Here is a 24,011-nt window from a genome sequence, read left to right as displayed (position 1 = left end):
CATAGGTAGCTGTGACGAACTGGGACTGTTCTTACTGTGGTCTGTGAATGCTGACAGGGGAGTGTGGCTAGGATAGTCTGCACTGGGGGATGGGAGACTGCCCGAAGGAGAATACCTGAGCATGTAACATGAGAACCCAGGAAGGGGTTGGAGGCCAGGTGACACCTTGGCCAGGGAAACTGAACAAAGGCTGTGGGAGGGGTCGCTGAAGGCAGAGTGTTGGAAGCTGGCTGGTGAGATGGCTGGGAGGCAGAGATGGCTCTGACCTCCCAAGGGGGGCTGGGATGCCCTGGGACCCCAAGATGGACCTAACTGAGGGGGGTCCTGTTGTCTGTGCCTGCAAGACCTGTCTTGGACTGTATTCCTGTCATCCAAATAAACCTTCTGCTTTACTGGCTGGCTGAGAGTCATGGTGAATCGCAGGAAGCCGGGGGTGCAGGGCCCTGAGTTCCCCCACACTCCGTGACAGTAGCATCTTCACCAAGCGCTACAGCAATGCAGCTGCAGCTCTGTAAGTATAGACAAGCCCCAAATCAAACAGAATTTGCTCAAAAATGGGTAAACAAGTGTTGTACTTAAATTACTGCACAGGATCTTTTCAGGGGGAATAAGGCAAAACGCCACATTTATTAGTAATACATGTATTCATTAACACTGTATCATATGCATATAATATATTACACTTACACTCACACACACACACACACACACACACACACACACACACAAACACACTCCGTCTTGTTGTTACCAATTAGTTGCTCCCCTTAACTTCACTGGCCAGGTGAGTTAGATGGGGGAGGGGGTGGAGCCGGGCTTCTGTCGATCCGGATCGGCAGAAGCCCGACTCCACCCCCTCCCCCATCTAACTCACCTGGCCAGTGAAGTTAAGGGGAGCAACTAATTGGTAACAACAAGACGGAGTGTGTTTGTGTGTGTGTGTGTGTGTGAGTGTAAGTGTAATATATTATATGCATATGATACAGTGTTAATGAATACATGTATTACTAATAAATGTGGCGTTTTGCCTTATTCCCCCTGAAAAGATCCTGTGCAGTACTTTAAGTACAACATTTTGGTGGAGTGTGTGTGAGTGTAAGTGTAATATATTATATGCATATGATACAGTGTTAATGAATACATGTATTACTAATAAATGTGGCGTTTTGCCTTATTCCCCCTCAAAAGATCCTGTGCAGTACTTTTAAGTACAACGTTTTGGTGGAGAATGCGAAAGGGGGAGCAAGCATAGAATCCACAGTTATTATAAAACTGGTGTGCACACCGCCAGCTTTAGCAAGCCTGGCACTATAGGAAAAAGAGTGTAAACTTTCAGTTAAGTAACCAAACTCTGAAGGATATAGGAGTTTAGGTTTAAATTGTGTTGTAGAGGTACATACACCCTCAGACGTAGCAAGACTGAGCTAAAGAGGAGAACTTAGTGTTTCTCACTCTGATCCGGGGAAGGATCTAATCCGGGGAAGGATTTGTATAATTGGTGTATGAACCCTCAGTGGTAGCAGACCGAGTAATACAGAGGGAGGCTTAGCGTCTCTCCCTCTGGCCCAGAGTGGGTTAAAAACATAAGATACAGATCTTATTCTGTTAAACCAAACTCTGAAGGCTATAGGAGTTTGGGCAGTGTAGTGTGGTTTATGTTTGTTTGTTTTGGTTTTTTTGTAAGTAATATTGTGGTAATTTCACAATTTTGAAGAAAATGTTTAAGAAACGGAACCAGGAAGGCTGGGGGCTAGTTGAAAAGCCCACCCTCCTTGCTAAATTGGTAGTGAAACAAGGCTTGTGCCCATGGAAAGGAATTGTTTATTGAAAAAAGCAGGATCGGGCCCAGGCAAGCAACAGATAGAGAAACTGGAAAACAGAGTTAAGAGAGTTAAAACAGCACTCTCAAATCTTACAGCAGCAGTAACATCAGGAGAAGAAACATTTGAGACCCCAGAAGGGGGCAGACCTTTGGGACCCCTCTGGAGATTGGGAAGGGGAATATTTGGAATATTTGGGTAAATTCCTCCTCCCAGGGCCAAAATGCCATTAAAACAGTTAACAACAGTGCCTGCTTCTGCCTCCGATCTCCAGGCCATGGCAAAATGGCTGGAGATTTTAAAACAGAATTTTTTTTTCTAGATGGAGTGTTAACGCCCTTTTACTGAGAGAAAGGGAGGATTTACACTCACAAGAAATGCACCACTTAATTAGCATTTGTGCAGCCCCAAGTACCAAACACACTGTGGCAGAGACCAAGCAGGTTCTGCCAGGGTGAAAGCACTGTGCTAATTTGTTTCCAAGCTTCTATCTTTCAGGCTCTGAACCAGAACATCAGGAGAGCTGGTAGCAGCTGAAGAGTTATAAAATACCATGGTTATAGTGTCATGACAAAGTCTGTGTTCAGTGTTCTGTGTTGCATGTTCTGTGTCTGTCTCTAGTGGTGTCCTGTGTTAGCACTGGGTCCAGAGAGAGAGGGGATACTACACTAGACAGGGCAAATGTCTTTTCCTCTCTCTACTTCCCCCATCTCCATCCAACTTATCAATCACCCCTTGTGTCCAAAAGACTTTGGTCCCCAGTGCATCAGGGTTATTTTGTTTTGTTTTGTTAGGTTCTCTAATAATCATTTTGTTGTTGATTTTTGTTCTTGATACATTTGTATTGTTAGTTACATTTGCTTGTATTATTATTAATTCCACACTTTCCTCTATGCACTCTGGTTCTATTTCCCCAAGCCCTGAAGGGTAGTTCTTGGGCCCCCATAACCTGTAAAACCTTGGCCCATAATTGTATGGCCCCATCTTTCAGGTCCCCAGAAACCTCTGAAAACAACTGTTAAAAATAGGAAATTCTACAACATTTTAGTAACTGAATGTTAGTTTAAGTCCAAATCAGCTTAACCTTGCATAACAACTGTGGTACTCCTACAAAATCTTATTTGTTGTGTGTGCTTAAGAAGGTCCTGACCTCAGTGACTTTTATTGTTTGATGGCTATTGCAGCATCAAACTTGGGCCTCATTTTGTTTGTCAATGTACCCAATTATTGTAATGGTTTTGTTGTATTTCCAATTATTATAATTATAGTTGTTTGCATTTGTGTTTATGTTATATCTGGTGTTTAGTCAATTGTAATGGTTTTAGATATATTCACCTGGTTATAATTGTTTGGTTTGTTTGCAACAAATACAAAAGATTTATATGGTGACCACTCAAGAATTGTTCTTGAGAGGTCAAAAGGGGGACAATGTAGATAAATCTCTGATAATTTTCATATGACTTTATATTGTGCCTCTTCATATAACCTTGTGGTGGGTCTATCCACCTGTGACTTCTGTTTTCATGGGACTTTGTACCAAAGCCTCATTCAGAAACTTTGCATTGCCCTTGGTATAATATTATAGCCCCTAAGGATAGAATAAGATAGAAGAAAAAAATTTTTTTGCTAGCAGTAGAACAAGAGCTCTCCCCCACTCCCCACTCTTAATCAATTGCCCTGTTGAATGAATGAGGTGTGGATGAGCAAGGCATAGAAGGCAGCACCTTCAGACAGCCTCAACTGTTGGAGAGGGGCTGAGAGCCAGACCCAAGGACAATAAAATGTGTCAAGTGGGCTCATTAAAGACAAGCTAGGGTTACCATTCGTCCGGATTTACCCGGACATGTCCTCCTTTTTGTGCTAAAAATAGCGTCCGGGGGGAATTTGTAAAGCACTCACAATGTCTGGGATTTCCCCCTCCCCCGGCACAGCAGAGCGAGCGGCTGGGAGGGCTGCAGGAAAGTCCCGGGCTGGACTCCGGAGCAGCTGGAGAGGAGCTCCGCCCTGCATTCTGAGCAAGTGTCTCAGCACAAAGTGCAGCCCTCCCCTTTTGCAACTGGGAGCGGTTTCTGCCATGCAGCGTAGCAAAACGGGAGCGAGAGCACTTTGTGCTGATACAAGGGCAGCTCTCCCCTGCAACCCGGTCCGGACCAGGGACCGGGTTTTGTTGTGCAGGGCCAGGGACCGGGTTTTGTTGTGCTGGGGAGCTCAGCCACGTGTCCGGCTCGCACAGAGCCCAACACCCTGTTCTGAGCAGCAGGGTAAGGGGGGCAGGAAGGTTCTGGAGGGGGCAGTCAAGAAACGGGGGGGGGGCTTTTTGGGGGGAGTGGAGAAAGTTTTGGGCAGTCAGGGTACAGGTAGGGGGTAGGGTCCTGGTGGGCAGTTGGGGGGGGGTCTTAGGAGGGGGCAGTTAGGGGACAAGGAACAGGGGGGGTAGGGGGCTGGGAGTTCTGGGGGGAGCTGTCAGGGGGCAGGAGTGGGGAGAGGGATCGGAGCAGTCAGGGGACAGGGAGCAGAGGGGTTTAGATGGGTTGGGAGTTCTGGGGGGGGCTGTCAGGGGGCAGGAGTGCGGAGAGGGATCGGAGCAGTCAGGGGACAGGGAGCAGAGGGGTTTAGATGGGTTGGGAGTTCTGGGGGGGGGGGGGGCTGTCAGGGGGTGGGGAGTGGTTGGATGGGGCGTGGGAGTCCCAGGGGTCTGTCTGGGGGTAGGGGTGTGGATAAAGGTTGGGGCAGTCAGGGGACAAGAGGCAGGGAGGCTTAGATAGTCCTGGGGGGGCAGTTAGGGGCACGGGTCCCAGGAGGGGGTAGTCAGGGGACAAGGAACGGGGGGAGGGTTGGGAGGTCAGGGGGGGCGGGAAGTGGGAGGGGCGGGGCTAGGGCGGGGCTCCTCCCGTCCTCTTTTTTGCTCGCTGAAATATGGTAACCCTAAGACAAGCAGACATACCTACGGCCTCGGGGGTTAGAAGCAAGCACCTTCTTTTGGAAACACCCTCTTTGCAGCATTGGGACAACACTCAAAAGAAAGCAGCACAAAGGACCAATGGACACAGACACAGAGTTTGAATCTGGTATAGATTTGCATAAGAGGAAAGCTGCTATAAAAGTGAGGTGTCTTGCAGAGGACCCCGGGTCTCGTCTTGTCAACATGGGAGCATCGATCTGGATCAGCAGAAGCCCGGCTCCACCCCCTCCCCAATCTAACTCACCTGGCCAGTGAAGTTAAGGGGAGCAACTAATTGGTAACAACAAGACGGAGTGTGTTTGTGTGTGTGTGTGTGAGTGTAAGGGTAATATATTATATGCATATAATACAGTGTTAATGAATACATGGATTACTAATAAATGTGGCGTTTGGTCTTATTCCCCCTGAAAAGATCCTGTGCAGTACTTTAAGTACAACACAAGCCTATTAACTGGGTAGTAAAATGCTGTACTTTAACTGTATAAAGACTAGGAATCTGCAAAGTGAGAGTTATGATCTCTTCAATAGCCAGATATTTACAGAGAACTGTCGTTGATTAAAAACTGTTTCACAAACTTGGGATTTGTTTTTGTTGTAATTTTACATAAAAAATATTATTCAAATGTAGTATAATGCTGAAAGACAAAAAATATACAGAAGTGATGTATTCAAACAGGACACTTAACTTGAAAAGTAGAAAATATATTTTAAAAAAAAAATGTACTTCAAAAAGAGGAGCTTTGAATTTTAGTCCTATTCCCCTGCCTGCCATCTCCCCAGCCACGGTCCCCTTTGTGAGTATATCCCTCTCCCCATCTGTGCATATACCCCAATACAAGAGTGAAAGACGAACAGCTAAACAGAGCAGAAGGAAAGCATTTATGAACCCTGTGATCCCATGAGGATGCTCTAGACTGTACCAGGGTGAAAGTGCCTCATAGGAAGAGAAGGGCTTACAGTGGCATACGTTTACCTTTACCACAACACCCTTGGCTGGGTACTGCCCTGGACACAACTCAAACTCAACAATTAGGTCCATTATGAGCAAGGAAAGAAAAGATTAGGGTCCCTTTTTTTCCATCTCAATAAAGAGACTGATTTAAATAATATTTGCATGTATGCAGCATCTTTTATCACAGGTTCACAACTATTAAATCTAATCCAGGTTGGTAATGACCTGGAGTTACCACCTAAAGACCGTTCAGTTCCCTACCTGAAACAAGTTTGATTTTAATTTTGTTCCCTGTGCATTCCACAGAAAAACAGCATCACTATTGGCACCCTACTCTATTCCTGGCAGATTCAATATAAGGAAAAAGGACAGAGTGGGTATGGAGACTGAAATACACTTTAACCCTAGAAATGGTTCCTCCAAATTATCATAAATGTTGTTACCAGGGTAATGTCAGGTAGTCTGTGAATAATGAACTTCTGTCTCCAGACTTATCAGACCAACAGCTTTCTCACATATAAACTAACTCCTCCTTCCTAGTCCTAAACTAGTCTGTCTTTCCATCTGCAAGACAAGCCATCTAGTTTTAAGAATGTATGTGTTCTTAACCCAATTAAAATTAAACTGAATACATTAGACTTACATTCATATTACCAATAAGGGTACATTAACTAAAATGAAAAACAAAAAATTTGTTTTTATCCTTTTTTAAGACTGTTTTTTCTGATGTGATTATAACATTGCAAGAGACCGAATCCAGACTTGGAGGTTCAACTTCCCAGCTCTCAGCTGATGTTTAACCTGACTGTTGACAACTTTTCTTGTTGCTTTTGATAAGAGTTTAGGTTACACCAAAGAGCTGAGAGCAAAGCAAACAAGATACTTTCACTTTGTGCCTTTTGCATTAGCACAATGCAACAATGTATGGATTTTAAAATCTGAAGTAATATGCTTATTATTTGTATGTAATTCATTTTTAAAATTTCACAAAACTTTTTCTAATTAAAGTTGTGGAAAGCCTTTTGTTTAAAAAAAATTAAAAAACCCTTTGTTTTACAACAAGCCAGCTTTTATTCAAATTTGTTATCTATTTGAATACATTTACTTTAAAAAAATTATATATTATATGTATCTGTTCTGATTCCATAGCCATTTCTTGACGAGTTCAGCGGGAACTTTTAAGTTATGTCTACACTACAAACCTTACAGAGGCATACCTGTACCACTGCAACTACGCCACTTCAATGACAGGGATTCCATAACCTCCCCTGGAAGCCTATTCCTGTGCTTAGCTATCCTTAAAGTTAGAAAGGATCTTCCTAATATCTAACCTACATCTCCCTTGCTGAAAATGAAGCTGATTACTTCTCGTACTACCTTCAGTGGACATGGAGAACAAATTTATCACGGTTCTCTTTGTAATAGCCCTTAACATATTTGAAGACTCATCAGATCTCCCCTGAATCTTTTCTCCCCGAAGATTAAAAATGCTTGGTTTTGTTTGTTTTTTAAACCATGCCTCATAGGTCAGATAAAATATCTATCATTTTTGTTGCTCTCCTCTAGACTATAGTTTGTCTAAATCTTTCTTAAAGTGTGGCTCCCCATACTGGATACAGCATTCCAGGTGAGGCCTCACCAGTGCTAAGTAGAGCAGGTCATGTGTAGTTAGGAACAATTGCTCTGAAGTTTTCAAGCAATCATCTTCCTCATCCTTCAAGCATATCCTTTGATGACATGTAGTTACTGCTAGATTCTTTTTTGGCAATTGCCACTGCACCATATTTTTTCTCCCTATCTTTTCCCACAATAGTGAAAAATCAAGTGTTCTTCTAAGTTGTTTAAGAGAAGCCTTACTTCATGATTAGGGCTCCGTGATTCCATGACTTTCCACAACCTCTATGTCTTCTGCAGAGGCCAGTGTGGTTGACCCCAGGACCACCCAAACAGCTGGCTCTGGGGCCAGCTGCTCAGGTGGCCCCGGGGACAGTCGAGTGGCTGGTGTGACTGTCTGCAGTGACCGGTGTGGCTGGCCCTAGGGACCACCCGAGCAGCAGTGACTAAATGGTAGCCTTAGTCATGGTGTACATTTATTACTAATTTTAGCAACTCACAAACCTATGAATCATTCATACATCAAGATCAAAAATTCTCACCAACTAGCGTAACAATAGTATTCTTGAAGATGATTTAATACCCAGCTCAGGAGTTGACCACTTGTATATATAAAATTTAAAAAAATAAGAGAGCAGCTCCAAACACAAGAGTTTCTCTTGGGGCAACTAAATATTTTAGAGCATATAAACTAACGACTCAAAGTAAATGCTATGTCTTAACTGTTGTATTTCCTCTTGTACTGAAATGTCTAAGCTTTATTTAAGTGTTTCTTTTGGCATTATTAAACTAAGGATAGTAAGTGTCATTCAGTCCTCATTTAATGTTTTTGGCTTATGTGAAAGCTTTCAAAAAGAAATGCTTCCCAATTTGGGATTCTGTTTTTGCCAGGTTATGAAAACTTCTTTAAAATTTTAAACTAATGTTGCCCTTCTTCTCAAGTAGGTTCACTGTGACCATTTAAAAAAAAACCAAACAAACAAAAACTTATTTTGTGCAAGTCTAAATTCCATTTTCTAAATAAAATATTGAAGAGAAGGTAATGACTTCCCATCCATAAGTCCATTAGACTAAGCAACTTTTCTGTGAGAAAAGAGCAAGTCCCATTAGACTTTTCACTTTAATCAGACAAAGACTGGATCAGGATCTGAGAGAGATAAGGACTTTCTTTGCCTGCTCTCAGTAATTTTCAGTACATCAAATCAGAGTATCTTCAGACTTCTAGAGAAGCCGACCCGCTTATCAGGCTCCAGAGGCTATTTCATTCTTAACTTCCAGAAGGAAAAAGCTCACTGAATGCTGATTTATTACCACAATGATTCTTTCATCCAGCCTTCACATGATGGAATATTAAGCTTTTTAAATGGCTAATGACTGCCTTTCATTGTATCAGGAAGGAGGTTAACAGAGATTGCCGCAAGTAAGTTAATCTAATTTACAGAAGTAAACAAAAATTAAAAAAAAATTTTTTAAAAGTGACCAGTAGACTTACTGCAGAATATTTCTGCAATTCCAGTATCTTTTAGGAAACTGAGGTTACTTACCTGTAACTGGAGGTTCTTCGAGAACTGTGGTTCCTATCTGTATTCCACCAAGGGTTTATGAATGTGCACCATGCGTCCAGAGGCAGAGATTTTGAAAGCAGTAGTGTCCATTAGTCCACGCATGCTCACCTCATGGTTTTGTCCGAGATGATAAAGGATGGGGCAGAACAACCGCATTGTCAGTTCCTTCTCCACCACAAATCCAACAGATCCGCAGCAGCAGGACGGCAGAAAGTGGAATACAAATAGGGACACCCATCTCAATGAACCTCCAGTTACAGGTAAGTAACTTCCTCTTCTTCTGTGCTGTATTCCACTGAGAGTAATTAACAAGCAATACATAAGTCAGAGGAGGATGCGAGGAAAAAGTTGGAATGATTGAGTGGAGCCAAAGGAGCCATCTGTCGCCGACTCCTGCACCAAGGCGTAATGTGTAGCAAAGTTACGTACAGAACACCACAGGGTCACTCTACATATGCCCCGAGTGGCACATCATGGAAGGAGGCCATGTTCGAAGCCTGGCCTCTCATGGAATGGGCCCACACCTCAAGGGCCTGGAAGCAGTTCTCATAACTGACAGCAAAGTGTAATGCACCCCAAAATCCACTTGGAGATTCTCTGTGTAGAGATTGCCTGACCTTTAACTCTTTCAGCTATGGCAAACAGTCTAGGAGATTTCCTTATCGGTTTTATCCTCTGCAGGTAAAGGGCAAGGCCCGATGGACATCAAGGGAGTAGTCTCATCATTCCTCTTCCGAGGCATGAAGCTTCAGAAAGAAAGTAGGTAAGCGAATGGGTTGATTGAGATGAAACAGATGACATTTGGCAGAAATTTTGGATGCAGGCAAAGGGAGACTACCCTTTAAGGAAAGTGGTGAAAGGAGGGTCTACCATCATGGCCCCAAGTTCACCTACCCTTCTCACTGAAGTGATAGCCACAAGGAAGGCGACTTCCATGGAAAGAAGGGACATAGAGCACGAAGCCAGCGGCTCGAATGGCAGTTTCATTAGTGCCAAAAGAACTAGATTGATGTCCCACTGGGTAGCACGGGTGGGAAGGTTCCAATGAGGCCTTTCCAAAATTTACCAGTCAGCAGGAGTGTAAAGACAGAATGTCCTTCCACTGGGGTCAAGGGGATGGAAGGTGCTAACTGCGGCTAGGTATACCTTGGGAGAGTTGAGGGTGAGACAAGGATAGGATGGACTAAAAGTCTAAAAGGAGGGGACTCTCCACCACTTCTAGGGAAAGCCCCTTCTGTTGGGCCCAGGAGATAAAGCCTTTCCATTTGGCCCTTTAGGAACACTTAGTGGACTCTTTCCTACTGCTCGAGAGGATGTTTTGCACTTCTGATGAACATGTCCGTTCTAAAGAAGATGCCCATCCAAATACCACGTGCTGATGTGAAGCATCTGCAGATTGGGATGTCTGAGCCTGCTGTTGTGCTGTATTGGTAGCGCGGCGAGAGTGGGGATGGGGATGGGAATTGGAGGACAGGTGGAGGAGGTTGGGAAACCAGAACTGTCTGGGCCAGCAGGGGAGCAATCAGGATGACAGTTACCCTGTCCTGTCTGATCTTGTGGAGTACTCATGCCAAGAGTGGAAGAGCAGGGAAAGCATAGTTGATCTGATCTGACCAGCTGAGTATGACAGCATCGCCCTGAGAGTGGGCACCAATGCTCCCACACCTACCCCACAAGCAGTATGTGCTGCATTTGTTGTTGATTGGGGAGATGAAGAGGTCCCTGGTCGGAGTTCTCCATTGGTCAAAATTGTCACACACTACGGTGTGATGGAGTTCCAGTCATGGTCAATCACAAACCATCTGCTGAGCGAGTCTGTGATCACGTTCTGAGTCCTTGGAAGATAGACTGCCGATAACAGGAAATGGTGGACAAGGCACCAGTTCCAGAGGTTTACAGTCTCTGTACATAGAGCAGTTGACTTTATGTCCCCTGTTTGTTGACACAGTAAATAGTGGTGATGTTGCCAGACATAAAAAGATGATGGGACAGGACGGATAAGAGAAATGCTTGGCATGACCTCATTACCACTTGGAGTTCCAGGATTCCCAAGGAGTCAGTGTTCCCTGTGTCATGTGGTCTCCCATGTGTGCGCCCCATCCTATGAGGGACAGGGAGGAGGGGAGAAAGGGGACTCCCACGCAAACCTGCCGTGGGTCTATCCAACACTGGATGGAAGAACTATCAGCATAAAGGTCTATGGTGCAGCACATGGGTGAGTAAACTCTCTGGAGCCACACCTGGAAGCAGCAAGGGTGGAGGCGAGTGAAGGTATATGCACAAGGCCATGTGGCCAAGGAGGAATAGGCAAGTCCTGGCCAGGACTGTTGACTACGTGGGCTATGATTTCCTGCAGAGTCTGGAACCTGTCCCTCAGCAGGTAAGCTTGTGCTGTGACTGAGTTGATGGAAGCCCCTATAAGGTCTAGGGATTGCATGGAGTCCAAAGTTGATTTTTCTACGTTGATGCTGACACAGAGAGGAAAGGAGTCCAAGCAACATGCAAGTTGAAAGTTGAGCTTTGTCTCTGGACTCTGCTGCTAGGAGCCAGTCACCAAGATAGGGGAATAGAAGGAATGCAACTGACAAAACCTTGATGAAGACCCTGGGAGCAATGGTGAGTCCAAATGGCAGGACCATGTATTGAAAATGTATGCGGGCCAACCACGAATCTCAGGAATTGTCTATGAGCTGGATGAATGTCTATGTGAAAATAAGTGTCCAGCATATTGAGAGCTGTAAACCACATGCCTTCTTCTAATGATGGATGATTGCTACTGAAGTGACCATACGAAACTTGGGTTTGCGGATGAAGCGACGGAGATAGCAGAAATCCAGAACTGTTCTCCATCCGCCTTTCTTTTTGGGTATCAGGAAGTAAGTTGAATAGAACCCCATCCTTTCATAGTCTGGAGGAACCCGCTCTTTCACCACTCTTTGTAGGAGTCCAACTTTAAGGTGAGAATGTTGTCTCTGAGATGGGATCGGGGAGGGGGCTGTCAATGAGGTAGCATGATGAACTTGACTGTATAGCCATAGTGGGCAACATTTATTCCCATTTGTATGTTGTTTTTGCACTCCAAGCGGGTAAGAATACAAGATGACCCCCAAATGAGGTGGGGTGGTTGTATGGCTGCAGGCAAGGTGGTTGATGGCTTTCTAGGGTTCCTCAGAAATCTCTCTATGGGGGATGTATTTAGGAAGAGGAATGTTGCGAGCACAGGCACGAGGACGAGATCTTTGAGTCTCTTGACGCTTCCTTGGTGGTCCGTACGGCCGCTCATAGAAAAACTGTGAGGTTCCATAATGGTGGGTGGGTGGCAGGCGGTAGAATTTATGCTTCAGCGCAAGTATGTAAATACCCAAGGAATGAAGTGTTTCAAATCCTTGAGGATGTGGAGAGAGTTGTCCGTTTTCTGGTTGAAAAGTTAGGATTAATCAAAAGGGAGGTCTTCAATGATATCTTGTACCTCCCTGGGAAAACCAGAGGAAAGGAACCACAACTTCATCCTCATGACTATGTCCAAGGCCATGGAGTGCAACGAGTAGAGTCCTGTACAGATACAAAAATTTTTATCAGTGTTCAATCCACAAAATTTGTCCGTGGATATCTGCATCCATGGATGTGGGTATCTGCGGATTTGCAAAGGCTCCACAGGTCACCCCGCACCAGTGATGCAAGGCTGTGCCAAACCTGACCCCCAACAGCTCCCCACTTCTCCCCCACCACCCGCTCTGCCCCGGACATACCTCTTTCCCCACTCCAGGCAGGGAGGCTACAATCCTGGGCCTTGTGTACAGCATCACCCTCCCAGTGGTGGCCTTGGATACCCGTAACAGCTGCGGCAGCTCTAACGCATGCAGATCCAGCCGGGACAGACAGCAGCGACAACTATTCTCTTCACAGCGCCCACTAGTTTAAAGTGCAACCACACATCTTTCAAAATGGCACTTGGCTCACTTCTTTCTCCGAGCTGTACCTCCTCCATCCAAGCAAGCTGGGGACTTCAACTCCCAGAATGCCCATCAGGCTATTGCAACCCGCTGTTGCAGGATTCAGAGAGCCGAGCTGGAGCCTGAGGGCTGGGTGACAGCTACTCCATTCGGATGAGCATATGCTGCACAGCTCTGCCAGGATACAAAATCTGTATCTGCATCCAAGCTGCAATTCGCAAAAGTGGTCCACAGATATAAAGCGGATAGCCGCGGATTTACAGGGCTCTAGTAATGAGGTATCTTCCACATCCACCGCCGATTGAAACAATGATCTTGCTACCAGCTTCCCCTCCTCTATTATTGCTTAGAAGGGGCCCAGTCTTGTTGAGGCAGTTTTTCAGCAAAGTCCTCCAATTTGCTGTAATACAGGAAATCGTATTTGGCAAGTAATGCCTGATAATTCAAAATCTTGAAGGCGGCTGGCTGAGGAGAAGACCTGGTGGCCCAAAAGGTCAAGCCACTTTGCCTTCCCTGTCGGATGGGGTGGAGTGTAGGTTGTTGTTTAGCCCATTCTGTTGCTGGGGGTGAGAGGTGCCGGAGCAGGGGGTGAGAGGTGCCTCAGCTGAGGTATGCCCTGCAAAGAAGATAAAGTCTCCCTGGAAGTAGAGGGTCCCAGGCAGTGTGGAGACCTTGACTGTCCCAGGGAAAACACTTCCCGACCTCCCTGGAATCAAGGATACTCTCTCAGTCCCCAGAACTAGTATAGGAACAATAGTCTTCCCTGGAGCAGACAGGTCTTGAACTCGGAGGGATGCAGGTGTTGACAGTAGGTCAGTGCAGGTCAGAACCCAGTAACAATGGATCCATTGGTTTCTGTGGTCTTTTTTTGTGCTTGGACTCTTTAGAGCATGCTTCCTCCCCATAACTGGAACTTGTGGAAGGGGACTTTCCTTTCACAGGCTTGAAGGAAGACTTACTGCCATTCTTAGTCATTCCCACAAAGCGTTCCCTTCAACCTCCGCTCTTGAACATGGTGGACAACCCCAACTAACTTACCAGATCTGACACTCAGACCCATAACCTAAGCATCATCTTTGACTCAGTCCTTTCTCTAGGCCCTCGCATCCAGGCTATGTCTAAATTTTGCCAAATTCTCTCTGCATAACATCCATCCAAGCTAGAACTCCTGCCACTTTGCATCTCATTTATTGCAACATCTTTTGTTTACCTTGACAAATACAATCTTGCCGCACTCATATCCATTCAGAATGCTGCTGCACAGATCCATCGCTTTGATCACATTATTCCTCTTTGCAGCCTTCCATTGCGCCGCCCCTTCCCCCCCCCTCCCCCCATCGGATCAAATACAAGCTACTTGTCTTAACTTTCAAAGGCCTGTCACTGTCTATCCCTACCCTATCTATCATCTCTTATTCACTATCGAAATGTTGACTTCTGCCTTTGATCTACCATTGGCATCAGTCTCCTTTGCTTACTTGTTAAATTTTCAAACACACTCTTCTGTGCTTTCTCCCATGCTGCCCCTCATGGAAGAGCAGCCCATAAACATCTTCAAAGCTACCTCATGATTCTCCTTCAAATCCCACCTTAAAACTCTTTTGTCGTGGTTTTGTAGACATCATGGCAATGGTCAAGCTACTGGTGGGCTCAGACAATAGCTTATCACCTTGACCAATATTGTCTCATTGTTTCTTTGTATTCCCCTATCTGCTGCCTCTTGTCTTAAACAAACATAGATTGTAAGCATTTTCTGTGTTTGTACAATACCTAACACAATGGAGTCCTGGGCCATAACTGGGGCTCTTAGGTGCTACGGTAAGACAAACAATCAACAAGTAATAATATACAGGCACACTCACTCTCTGCTCAGATAAGCATTAACATATGAACTTGGATAAAAAAACCAGTTGTGGAGCATATGAAGAGAAAGAAACTCCTTTGTTAGAGAGTTTAGACATGAGAAGTATACAGACTTGTACTTGATTTCATGAATGTGTTTTATTAACTAAAATGGAGCACTAGATACTTGACATCAATACAATTCCAGTCAGAAAAAGAGGATTCTGATCATTCCAGCCTTGCACCTTTGTGTAGTTCTTCACTCCTATGCAAAGTGGTATAAAACGCTATCACTCTGATTTAGTAGCAGTTTATATCGACTTTGTACAGGGAAAAATGAGGTATAAAGCCAGAAGGGACCTTATATCATTTAGTCTGACCTCCTATATAACACCGGGCATAGAATTTCACAGAGTTACCCACACGCTCAGTCCAATAACTTGTGTTTGACTTGTGGTATCAAGTCAAAATGCCTTACAAAAGTCCAAGTCAGTTACCTTTCTCAGCCAAACTTATCTCAAAGAATGAAGTCAGGTTTGTTTGACAAAACCTATTTTCCACAGAACCATGCTGACAATTATATTCCTATCGTTTGGCTCTTTATTGACTGAATCCAATACCAGCTTCCATTATTTTGCCTATGGGAGATGTCAGGCTAAATGGCCTAGAATTAGTCAGGACATTCTACTTGCTCTTTTTTAATACTGGCATGGCATTAGTATTCTTTCAGTCTTCTGGAACTTCCCAAGTATTCCAAGATTTATTAAAAATTAACATCAGTGGATGAGAGATCTCCTTAGCTATCTGTTTTAGGACTCTTAGGTGTAAGTTATCCAGGCCTGCTTATTTAAAAGCGACAAAGAGTCCTGTGGCACCTTATAGACTAACAGACGTATTGGAGCATAAGCTTTCATGGGTGAATACCCACTTCGTCAGACGCGACTCTTTGTCGCTTTTTACAGATCCAGACTAACACGGCTACCCCTCTGATATTTCAAAGCGTTTATCCCTAGTAGATTCTGTTTAACATCCTCCTTAGTTATTTTATTACAGTGGAGCAGGGGTGGCCAACCTCTGGCTATAGAGCCACATGCAGCTCTTCAGAAGTTAATATGCAGCTCCTTGTATAGGCACCGACTCCGGGGCTGGAGCTACAGGCACCAACTTTCCAGTGTCCTGGGGGGTACTCACTGCTTAACCCTTGGCTCTGCCACAGGCCCTGCTCCCACTCCACCCCTTCCGCCCCCTCCCCTAAGCCTGCAGTGTCCTTGCTCCTCGCCCTCCCCCCCGAGCCTCCTGCACCCCATGAAACAATTGATCAGGATGTGCAGGGAGGGAGGGGAGGAAGGTGCTGATCGGCATGACTGTCGGTGGGCAGGAGACACTGGGAGCGGGGTGGGGGGAAGCTGCTGACATATTACTGTGGCTCTCTGGCAATATACACTGGTAAATTCTGGCTCCTTCTCCGGCTCAGGTTGGCCACCCCTGCAGTGGAGAGATGCAGAGTAATGCTTATATTCTCATGACAAATTATTGTATTAAAGCTAAATTAGTGGAAATAATTTAGAACCCTGACAGATCACGTGCTTGATCATAATTTTTAAACTAAAGTCTAAATGGTGAGTTTAATTGAAATTCCCTTATGAAAACATAAAAAAAGACATAGGGCATAGACTTACTAATCACACAGCTGGGACACTGCTCCCGCAGTTTTTTGATGTAGATTGTACACAGGTTTTCTAGGGGAATGCAATGGAAATTTTTGTTCTAACATTATCCTGCCTCCCCAATACAATATACAAACACACACACAATGGTGAAGCCGTCTTTGGAAAGGCACTGAATGTAACAAATTATCTTGCAATTTACTTTAACTGATATCAATTATGTTGCTGTGTTAGTATATTGTCAAAATATAAAACTTTTTGAAGGTCAAAAGAGTTTAAATTTTGTCAAGATTCACCAGAATAAAATATGTCTTCTTTCCAGAGTACAAACTTTTCACAAACTGCAAATTAATTTAGCAGATTAATTTATTCTCTTTTACAAAGTATCATAATAAAAGTAACAGGATTTTAAAATAACTATCTAAAATCTCTTGCTGTAATTTGATTTTAGCTTAGTATAAGTGGAATGCATACTCTCAGTGAATGGTGCAATGATTTACCTGTAATCTCATGTTATAGACATCCTCTGCCATAAACAGTATAGCAAACATTTATTCTTTACATTCTGATCTACTTTTGGTGTGATGCTACAGAAACAGCCAACAAAACACACATTGATTTGGCTTCCTTATGCATGTTTTAGTATTGGTGAAACATACCCATTTTCCCCACTTAAAAGGGTCTATATTTTCTAAACAAATGTCTCTGTTTTGACATGACGGGTATACCAAACATACTCCTGGTGAAGATCAGGGAAGGAAGAACACAGATGTGCACAGTGACCCCTATTAAAGGCGGAGGGCATGCGCTCCCTCCAACACACCTGACCCCCATTATACATTAGAGGCATTCTCTTCTCCTCCCCACCACCACACACAAACAAACCCCTGGCTCTCATTATATGCTAGAGCAGACATAGGCAAACTACGACCCACGGGCTCGTCCTGCCCAGCCCCTGAGCTCCCAGCCGGGGAGCCTAGTCCCCAGCTGCGCTCCCCACAGTGCCCAGCGGGAGCGGCGGGCCAGAATGTGGCTGCGGGGAACCTCCCCCGCAGCCACATTCTGGCCCGCCGCTCCCGCTGGGCACTGTGGGGAGCGCAGCTGGCTCTGGACGGGTGTCGTAGCTGCGAGCTCCTGATGCTGGTAAGGGGGTTGGGTAGGGGAGTGGTGGATCCTGGGGGGCAGTCAAGGAGGGGGTGGTTGGTTGGAGTGGAGGTTCTGGGGGGGCAGTCAGGGGGTGGGGAACAGGGAGGGTTCGGGAGTCCCAGGGGGGTCCTGTCAGGGGTTGAGGATGTGGCTGGGGTCAGGAGGGCAGACAGGGGAGGTTGGATAAAGGGGTGGGATCCTGGGGGGCAGTTGGGGTGGGGGGTCCCAGGAGGGGGTGGTCAGGGGACAAGGAGTAGGGGGAATTGGATGGGTTGGGAGTCCTGTGCTGGGGCAGGAAGTGGGAGGGAGGAGATAGGGGGCGGGGTCCAGGCAGTTTGGGGATGCATAGCCTTCCCTACCCAGCCCTCCATACAGTTGCCCAACCCCGATGTGGCCCTCAGGCCAAAAAGTTTGCCCACCCCTGGGCTAGAGGCACTTACTGCTTCTCCCACACCGGATCCCCATGATAAGTGTGGGACATTCCCTGCTCTTCCTCCCCCTACAAACACAGGCCCCCATTATATGCTAGAGGCAATAGCTGTTCTCCCCACACACACCTGACCCCCATGGAAGGTTTGGGGACATTCCCTGCTGCTGCTCCTCCCCACACACCCGACCCCACTACGGTCACTCTCTTCTTCCCTCCAGCCCCTCGCTGCCAGGGGGACACTGGGCTTCCCCCCGCTGTCTCTAGCCCTTCTCTGCTTGACCGCCTCCCGGTCACCCACTGCTCCGAGGGCGCCCCCGGAGGCGGGGTGTCGCTCACCAGGAGGCGACGAGCGGGTTGCTTCTGTCCACGAGTTTGGCCCAGGGTTTGTGCCACTGGATCCGCCCGGCGGCTTCTCCCCACAACTTCTCGGGCTCCGCCACGGCGGCCCTGAACGCCTGCTCGTACGCGCCCTCGGGGGCGGCTTGCCCGGCGGACAGGGAGCGGCGGGCGGCGGGAGGGCTCCCAGCGCCGCGCGGGGCTGGCCCCCTCAGCCAGCCATTGCCCCAGACCCGGTTGCAGGCGAGGAGCCGTATCACCCTGCGCTGGAGACCCATGGTGATGCCGCTCTGCGGACCGCTCCAGTCCCCTGCGGCCGGGGAGCGACTCCCTCTAGCCCGACTGAAGGGCCACGTGGAAGCTGCTTGAAAAAGCCGAACTGGATCCCCTGCCTGCTGCAAGCGCCGCTCTCTGCCGCGGAGCGCTTCGCGAGCAACAGGTCTGCAGGCGCTAAAGTACCGAGTCCAGCCCGGGCTTTGCTCCTGCCGCTGAGCCGCCCCCGCTGATGGCCAGGGGCCAGGTGAGATTGGTTGCACAAGCCTGAGTGACCGCCCCGATTTTGGCCACGGTCTCTGCGCTGAACAGCGGATCGGAGCTCCGCGCAGCTCGGAGTGTGGGCCAGGCAAAACAGATCTTCCTGCTTATAGGGCACTGTTAGTAGAGCCCTGTCCGGTTACAGATTTGTATCCGCGTACCCGGGGCTCTAACTGTTAGCACAGGCGCCCTTATCCATAGTACCTGGAGGCACTTGACAGCTTCCAGCAGCCAACACGTCCCTTAAAGCAGGGAGCATGTACCCAGTGCAACCCCTTCTACCTCCATCATCTAAGACCCGCATGGGAGACTCCAACCAACAGCCTGGCCGTCCAAAGCCTGGAGTTATTCAGACTGCCAACCTTGTGAGAAAACACAAGGCAGAGGAATGCACCAATCTAGATCTGTACCAGTGTGCCTCCCCACATCACTTTCAATAAATCACAAATATTCCCTCTCCTCTCCCCTACCCCCAAAAAATAATTGAAACCTACTGCTCAACTGTATTGGCCTGCAGTAGCAGTACATGCTTATTATGAGGACGGAGAGGGATGAATTAAATGGGTGCATAGGGAGCAAACTGAAAAAGGGGGAAAAGAGGAGGGGCATCTTATTGTAAGGTTATTTTTAACATTTATGTGATTTGTATAAGTACTGGATGTTTGATTGCACTTGTATCATACTTCCCAACATTTCTAGTGGCTAACGCAGGGCAGGCCCTGTCCCTAGAGGGGCAAGGTTGTGTGCTGTCACTGGGATTGGGAGGTGGGTGCTGCCCCAAGAGGGGAGGAGTTGCAGAGTGATCCTGCACTCATCCCACAGCATTAGCTCCCATCGCTCCCATCACATAGGGTAGGTTGGGCTCGGCCCCCCACTCTGGGCTTAGTGACCTGGCCCCTTGGGCATGAGCTCACTGCATCACTCAGGTTTGATCTGGCCCTCTGATGGGAGAGTTGTGGGCAGCCAGGCCAAAGGTGAATGCATTAATTCTAATTTGAATCAGTCCTTTCCCCTTATCTGGCTAGAAGGAAGGGCATGTGCAGTGGAGAAAAGTCTTGAACCAGAAAGTGGGCACTGCCATGCTGTGTTCAGTGAAGCCACAGCTGCATGGCTAGCCAGGAGCTACAGTGACGCTAGAGCCAAAAAAGATTCCCCAGAAACCATATACAGAGCCACACATGGAAAAGGCTGTGACTGCTGGACATCACAGCTGGGTGCAGGACTATATGGCACTTACAGAGAAGCAACAGCAGCTGGGCAGGGAGGCAGTGCAGAAAGGCCCCAATCAGAGACACTGAGCCTTGTTTGGAAACCTGTAAGTTCCTATTTGCTTGGAATAGAGCTGCACTGGAGAGGGTACCCCAGGCACTATCCCTGAAGATCCCTACTTCTCGACTGGACTGCTCCAGGGACCCAAACATTTACAGCTATGGCTCACTTTGAACTGTAAAGGTTTAAGCCTCTGAACCTAAGGTATGTGCAACCTTTCCCTTTCCTGCCAGCCCTAGTAAAATACCTTTTCTTGTAACCATGTGTCTGACTGGTTACTGGCACCCTACCAAGGCCAGCACCCTAAGACCTAGCTACTGAAGTACCTGCAGTACTTGCCTTTGAGCCGTGGTATGTTACTGGCACATTACGGGTTTGGTGTACTCCCATTACTGAGCAGCTGCAGTAATTACAAACTAAAAACATCTCCCCCACACCTTGTTTTGAAAGATTCTACTGGTTTGAGAGATATTCCCTGTGCCTAAAATGGAGACTACCACTAGTATCAGCAAGGCCTCTGAGAATGAAAGAAACATCTTAAGCTCAGCTACTTCACATTGTTTTGAATTTCTTTTTACTATCTGGGGCCAGGTCAAAGAACTTTTCTAAGTTTCAGAGGGTCCTTTTTAGAATACTATAAAGTGTGAACCAGCTAAAAGAATACGCTAGACTCCTGAATTTTGCAGAGTTATATATTCTTTATGGAATCAGTTATTTTATTGTTTTAATGATTCTATCTGTAATGGAAAAAAAGGGGGGGGATTGTTCATAGAGTCACATTGTACAAAGACATTATCTAAGAGATACAGAAAATTATGTTTTGCTGCTGACTGTGAAGCGGCTGGGATGAGAATCAGCATCTTCAAATTGGGGGTCATGGTCCTCTCCCAGTGTTCTCTCTAGGTGAAGGGGGAGCAGCTGCCTAGGGGTCTTGTTCACAAGTGATTGTAAGCGGGAGCAGGAGATTGACCGGTGGATTGGTGCAGCGGCAACAGTGATGCGGGCGCTGTACCAATCCGTGGTGGTGAAGCAGCAGGTGAGTTCTTGGACAAAGCTCTTGGTTTACAGGCCAATCCATGTCCCCATCCTCACCTATGGTCATGAACTTTGGGTAATGACCAAAAAGGACAAAATCGTGGGTACAAGCGGCAGAAATGAGGTTTCTCCACAGTGTGGCTGGACGTACTCTCCAAGAGAGGGTGAGGGGCTTGGCTATTCAGGAGAGCCTCGAAGGAGAGCTGCTACTCCTCTGGATCAAGAGGAGCCAGCTAAGGTGGTTTAGGCACCTGATAAGGATGCCCTCTGGGAGGCTTCCTTTGGACCAGGCATGTCCCACTGGGAGGAGGTCCCCAGGCCGATCTAGGACACTGGAGAGATTATATCTCCCAGCTGGCCTGGGAACGCTTGGGAATCCCTCAGGAGGAGCTGGAACCTGTTGTAGAGGAAAAGGAGGTCTGTTCCTCCCTACTGTCCATCCTGTCACCATGATCCTCACCAGAAACAGTGGCATAAAGGTAATAGAAGAAGAAAATTACAACTCCAGGTAAGTATACTTGTGTGTCAACAAATCAGAATAGCCACAAATATTGTAACATTCACTATTAACGTGGGGGTTATGCAAGGTGACTATTACTGATATGTTCCAAGTTTAGTCATTCAACAAGGTACATAATTGGTAAATGAATAAACTGATCAAAGGAAATAGTCTGTTTACCCACTACAAGAGGGAAAACATTAACTCAATAAATTCTCAGTCAGGACTGAATAAGGTGAGCAGGATTTGACCAATAAACAGTCTCATTTTGGCCCAACCCTCTCTCACTTTATTCCATTCTCTACCCCCAAAAACAACTACCACTCTTCAGACATCAAGAATGGTGGCTTCTATTTCTGAGGCAAACAAAACCACATTATCATGAGTAATGCCAAGAGGCCCCAATATGCTAGGCCCTGTATATAAGAAAGGAGCTTACAATGCAAGTAAAGATTGTTCAGTAGACATTCTAAAAGAACTCCGCACATTTAAGGTCTCACCCTGTAGCCTGTGGAAGGACTGGAGAATGCCACCAAAGCAAAGGAATCAGAATGGCATTTCTGAGACACCAAGAGGCTGCACTTTGGAACACTTCTGCCACCTGCACCATTTTGCAGATACTCTGTCTCAACTATGGAGAGGGGGTTGAAGAAATAGGCAGGGATGGAAGGATTGTCTATATACATCCTCTGGCCAATATGCTTCAAGGAAGAGGAGCAAAGGGGTTGTGAATATGACTGCAGCCCTAAGATTGGTATAGCATTTATGGATTTGCTGGTGATGCATCAGAGGAAGAATTCCATTTCCTCCCATTGTCCATGGAGAATGCTTGCACACAGCCAGCGTACTCAGTTAGGACCTGATCTTGCTCCCTTTCATGGCAACAGGAATTTTGTTATTGATTTCAATGAGAACAGGATTGGGCCACTAAACAAATTTTGCCCTCAGGCACCAAGGAAAGCTTTTGGGTTGGCTGGGCATAGTGCTGTTAGTACTTAGGTATGTGTACAGACAGCTTAAATGCTCATCCAGACTCTCTTCATCTCATATCTCAATTTCTGCAACATCCTTTTCTCTGGCTTTGACAAATGCTTTCTTGCACCACTGACATCCATTCAGAATGCTGCTGCAAAGATCATTTTCCTAACATGTCACTTTGATCATGTCACCCTCTTCTTTGCATCCCTTCATGGCTCCCTCTTCTCTATCATATGAATCTATTAGTCTTCACTTTCAAAACCCTTCACAACGTATCCCCACTTGACCTGTTATATCTACATTCTCATCAAAAGGTCAACTCCAGCCTCTGATCAGCCCATGACACCAGCCTCTATCGCCCACTAGTTAAATTTTCAAACAAAGCACCTTTGTGTTTTCTCCCAAGCTGCCCCTCATGCTTGGGAGAAGCTCCCCATAAACATCCACAAAATTAACTTAGTAGCCTCATTCAAAACCCTCCTTCAAACTATCCTTTGCTGTGAGGTCCACAAAAGAATTGACAACAGTTAGGCTGCTCATGTGCTCAGACCACTGCCTAACAAGCTGACCAATGTTGTCTCATTCCCTTGTACTCTCCCATCTTTCTGTATTCGTCTGTTGTCTTATATTTAGATTGCAAGCCTTTTGGGACAGGAATGGTCTTTTTGTTCTGTGTTTGTACAGCACCTAACGCAGTGGGGTCCTGGTCCATGACTAGGGCTCTAAGGTGCTATGGTAATACAAATAATAAATAATCATAACAAATAATAATATATGTGCCCACACACAGTCTCAGATAAGCATGATCAGAAACGGTCTTCTGTGTTTGTACAGCACCTAGCATAATAGGGTCTTGGTCTATGACTGGGGCTCCTCAGCGCTACAATAATAATTAATAATAAATCATTAGTTGTCTTGAACACAAGCATGTGATATGTGGGCAGGACAGCTGAGTTCTGCACGTCCACTTTTAGAGAAGTGTCTCTGCAGGCCTGTCTGCCCCAGAGAATCTAAGTATTGCTACAGACAGCTGAGGTGCCTGCAACATTTGTTACCTCATGTTCACACACACACACACACAATTGCTCTTTGTGTTACATAATCATCGCTAGTACTATAGCGGTTGCCCTTCCTGTGGGCAATTCTTGACAATGCTTTCTGTCCACACCAGTTTACTACACATTGCTATCATATCAACATGGATGAGCCCCAGGCTGGGAGGGATAGCCCAGTGGTTTGAGCATTTGCCTACTAAACCCAAGATTGTGAGCTCAATCCTGAAGGGGGCAATTTGGGGATTTAGTTGGGAATTGGTCCTGCTCTGAGCAGGGGGTTAGACTAGATGACCTCCTAAGGTCCCTTCCAACCCTAATAATTTATGATATCTGTGCTATTGAAGATGGTCCTCC

The 24,011-nt window shown here is 46.3% G+C and overlaps 1 protein-coding gene across 1 annotated transcript in view; it reads right to left on the bottom strand.

Moving 5' to 3' along the window:
- Positions 1–19,295, bottom strand: part of ACSS3 (acyl-CoA synthetase short chain family member 3) — a 118,873-nt gene extending 99,578 nt beyond the window's left edge. Inside the window, exon 1 of the mRNA XM_005279151.4 lies at positions 18,288–19,295. Coding sequence (XP_005279208.2) covers positions 18,288–18,565 — 278 coding nt within the window. The 5' untranslated portion in view covers positions 18,566–19,295. The remainder of the gene's footprint in view (positions 1–18,287) is intronic.
- Positions 19,296–24,011: the final 4,716 nt, after the last annotated feature.

This window comes from Chrysemys picta, chromosome 1 (assembly GCF_011386835.1).
Source record: "Chrysemys picta bellii isolate R12L10 chromosome 1, ASM1138683v2, whole genome shotgun sequence".
Taxonomy (NCBI): Eukaryota; Metazoa; Chordata; order Testudines; family Emydidae; genus Chrysemys; species Chrysemys picta.
Note: the sequence above shows the minus strand (reverse complement) of the source record. Positions and strands in the feature narration are given on the sequence as shown.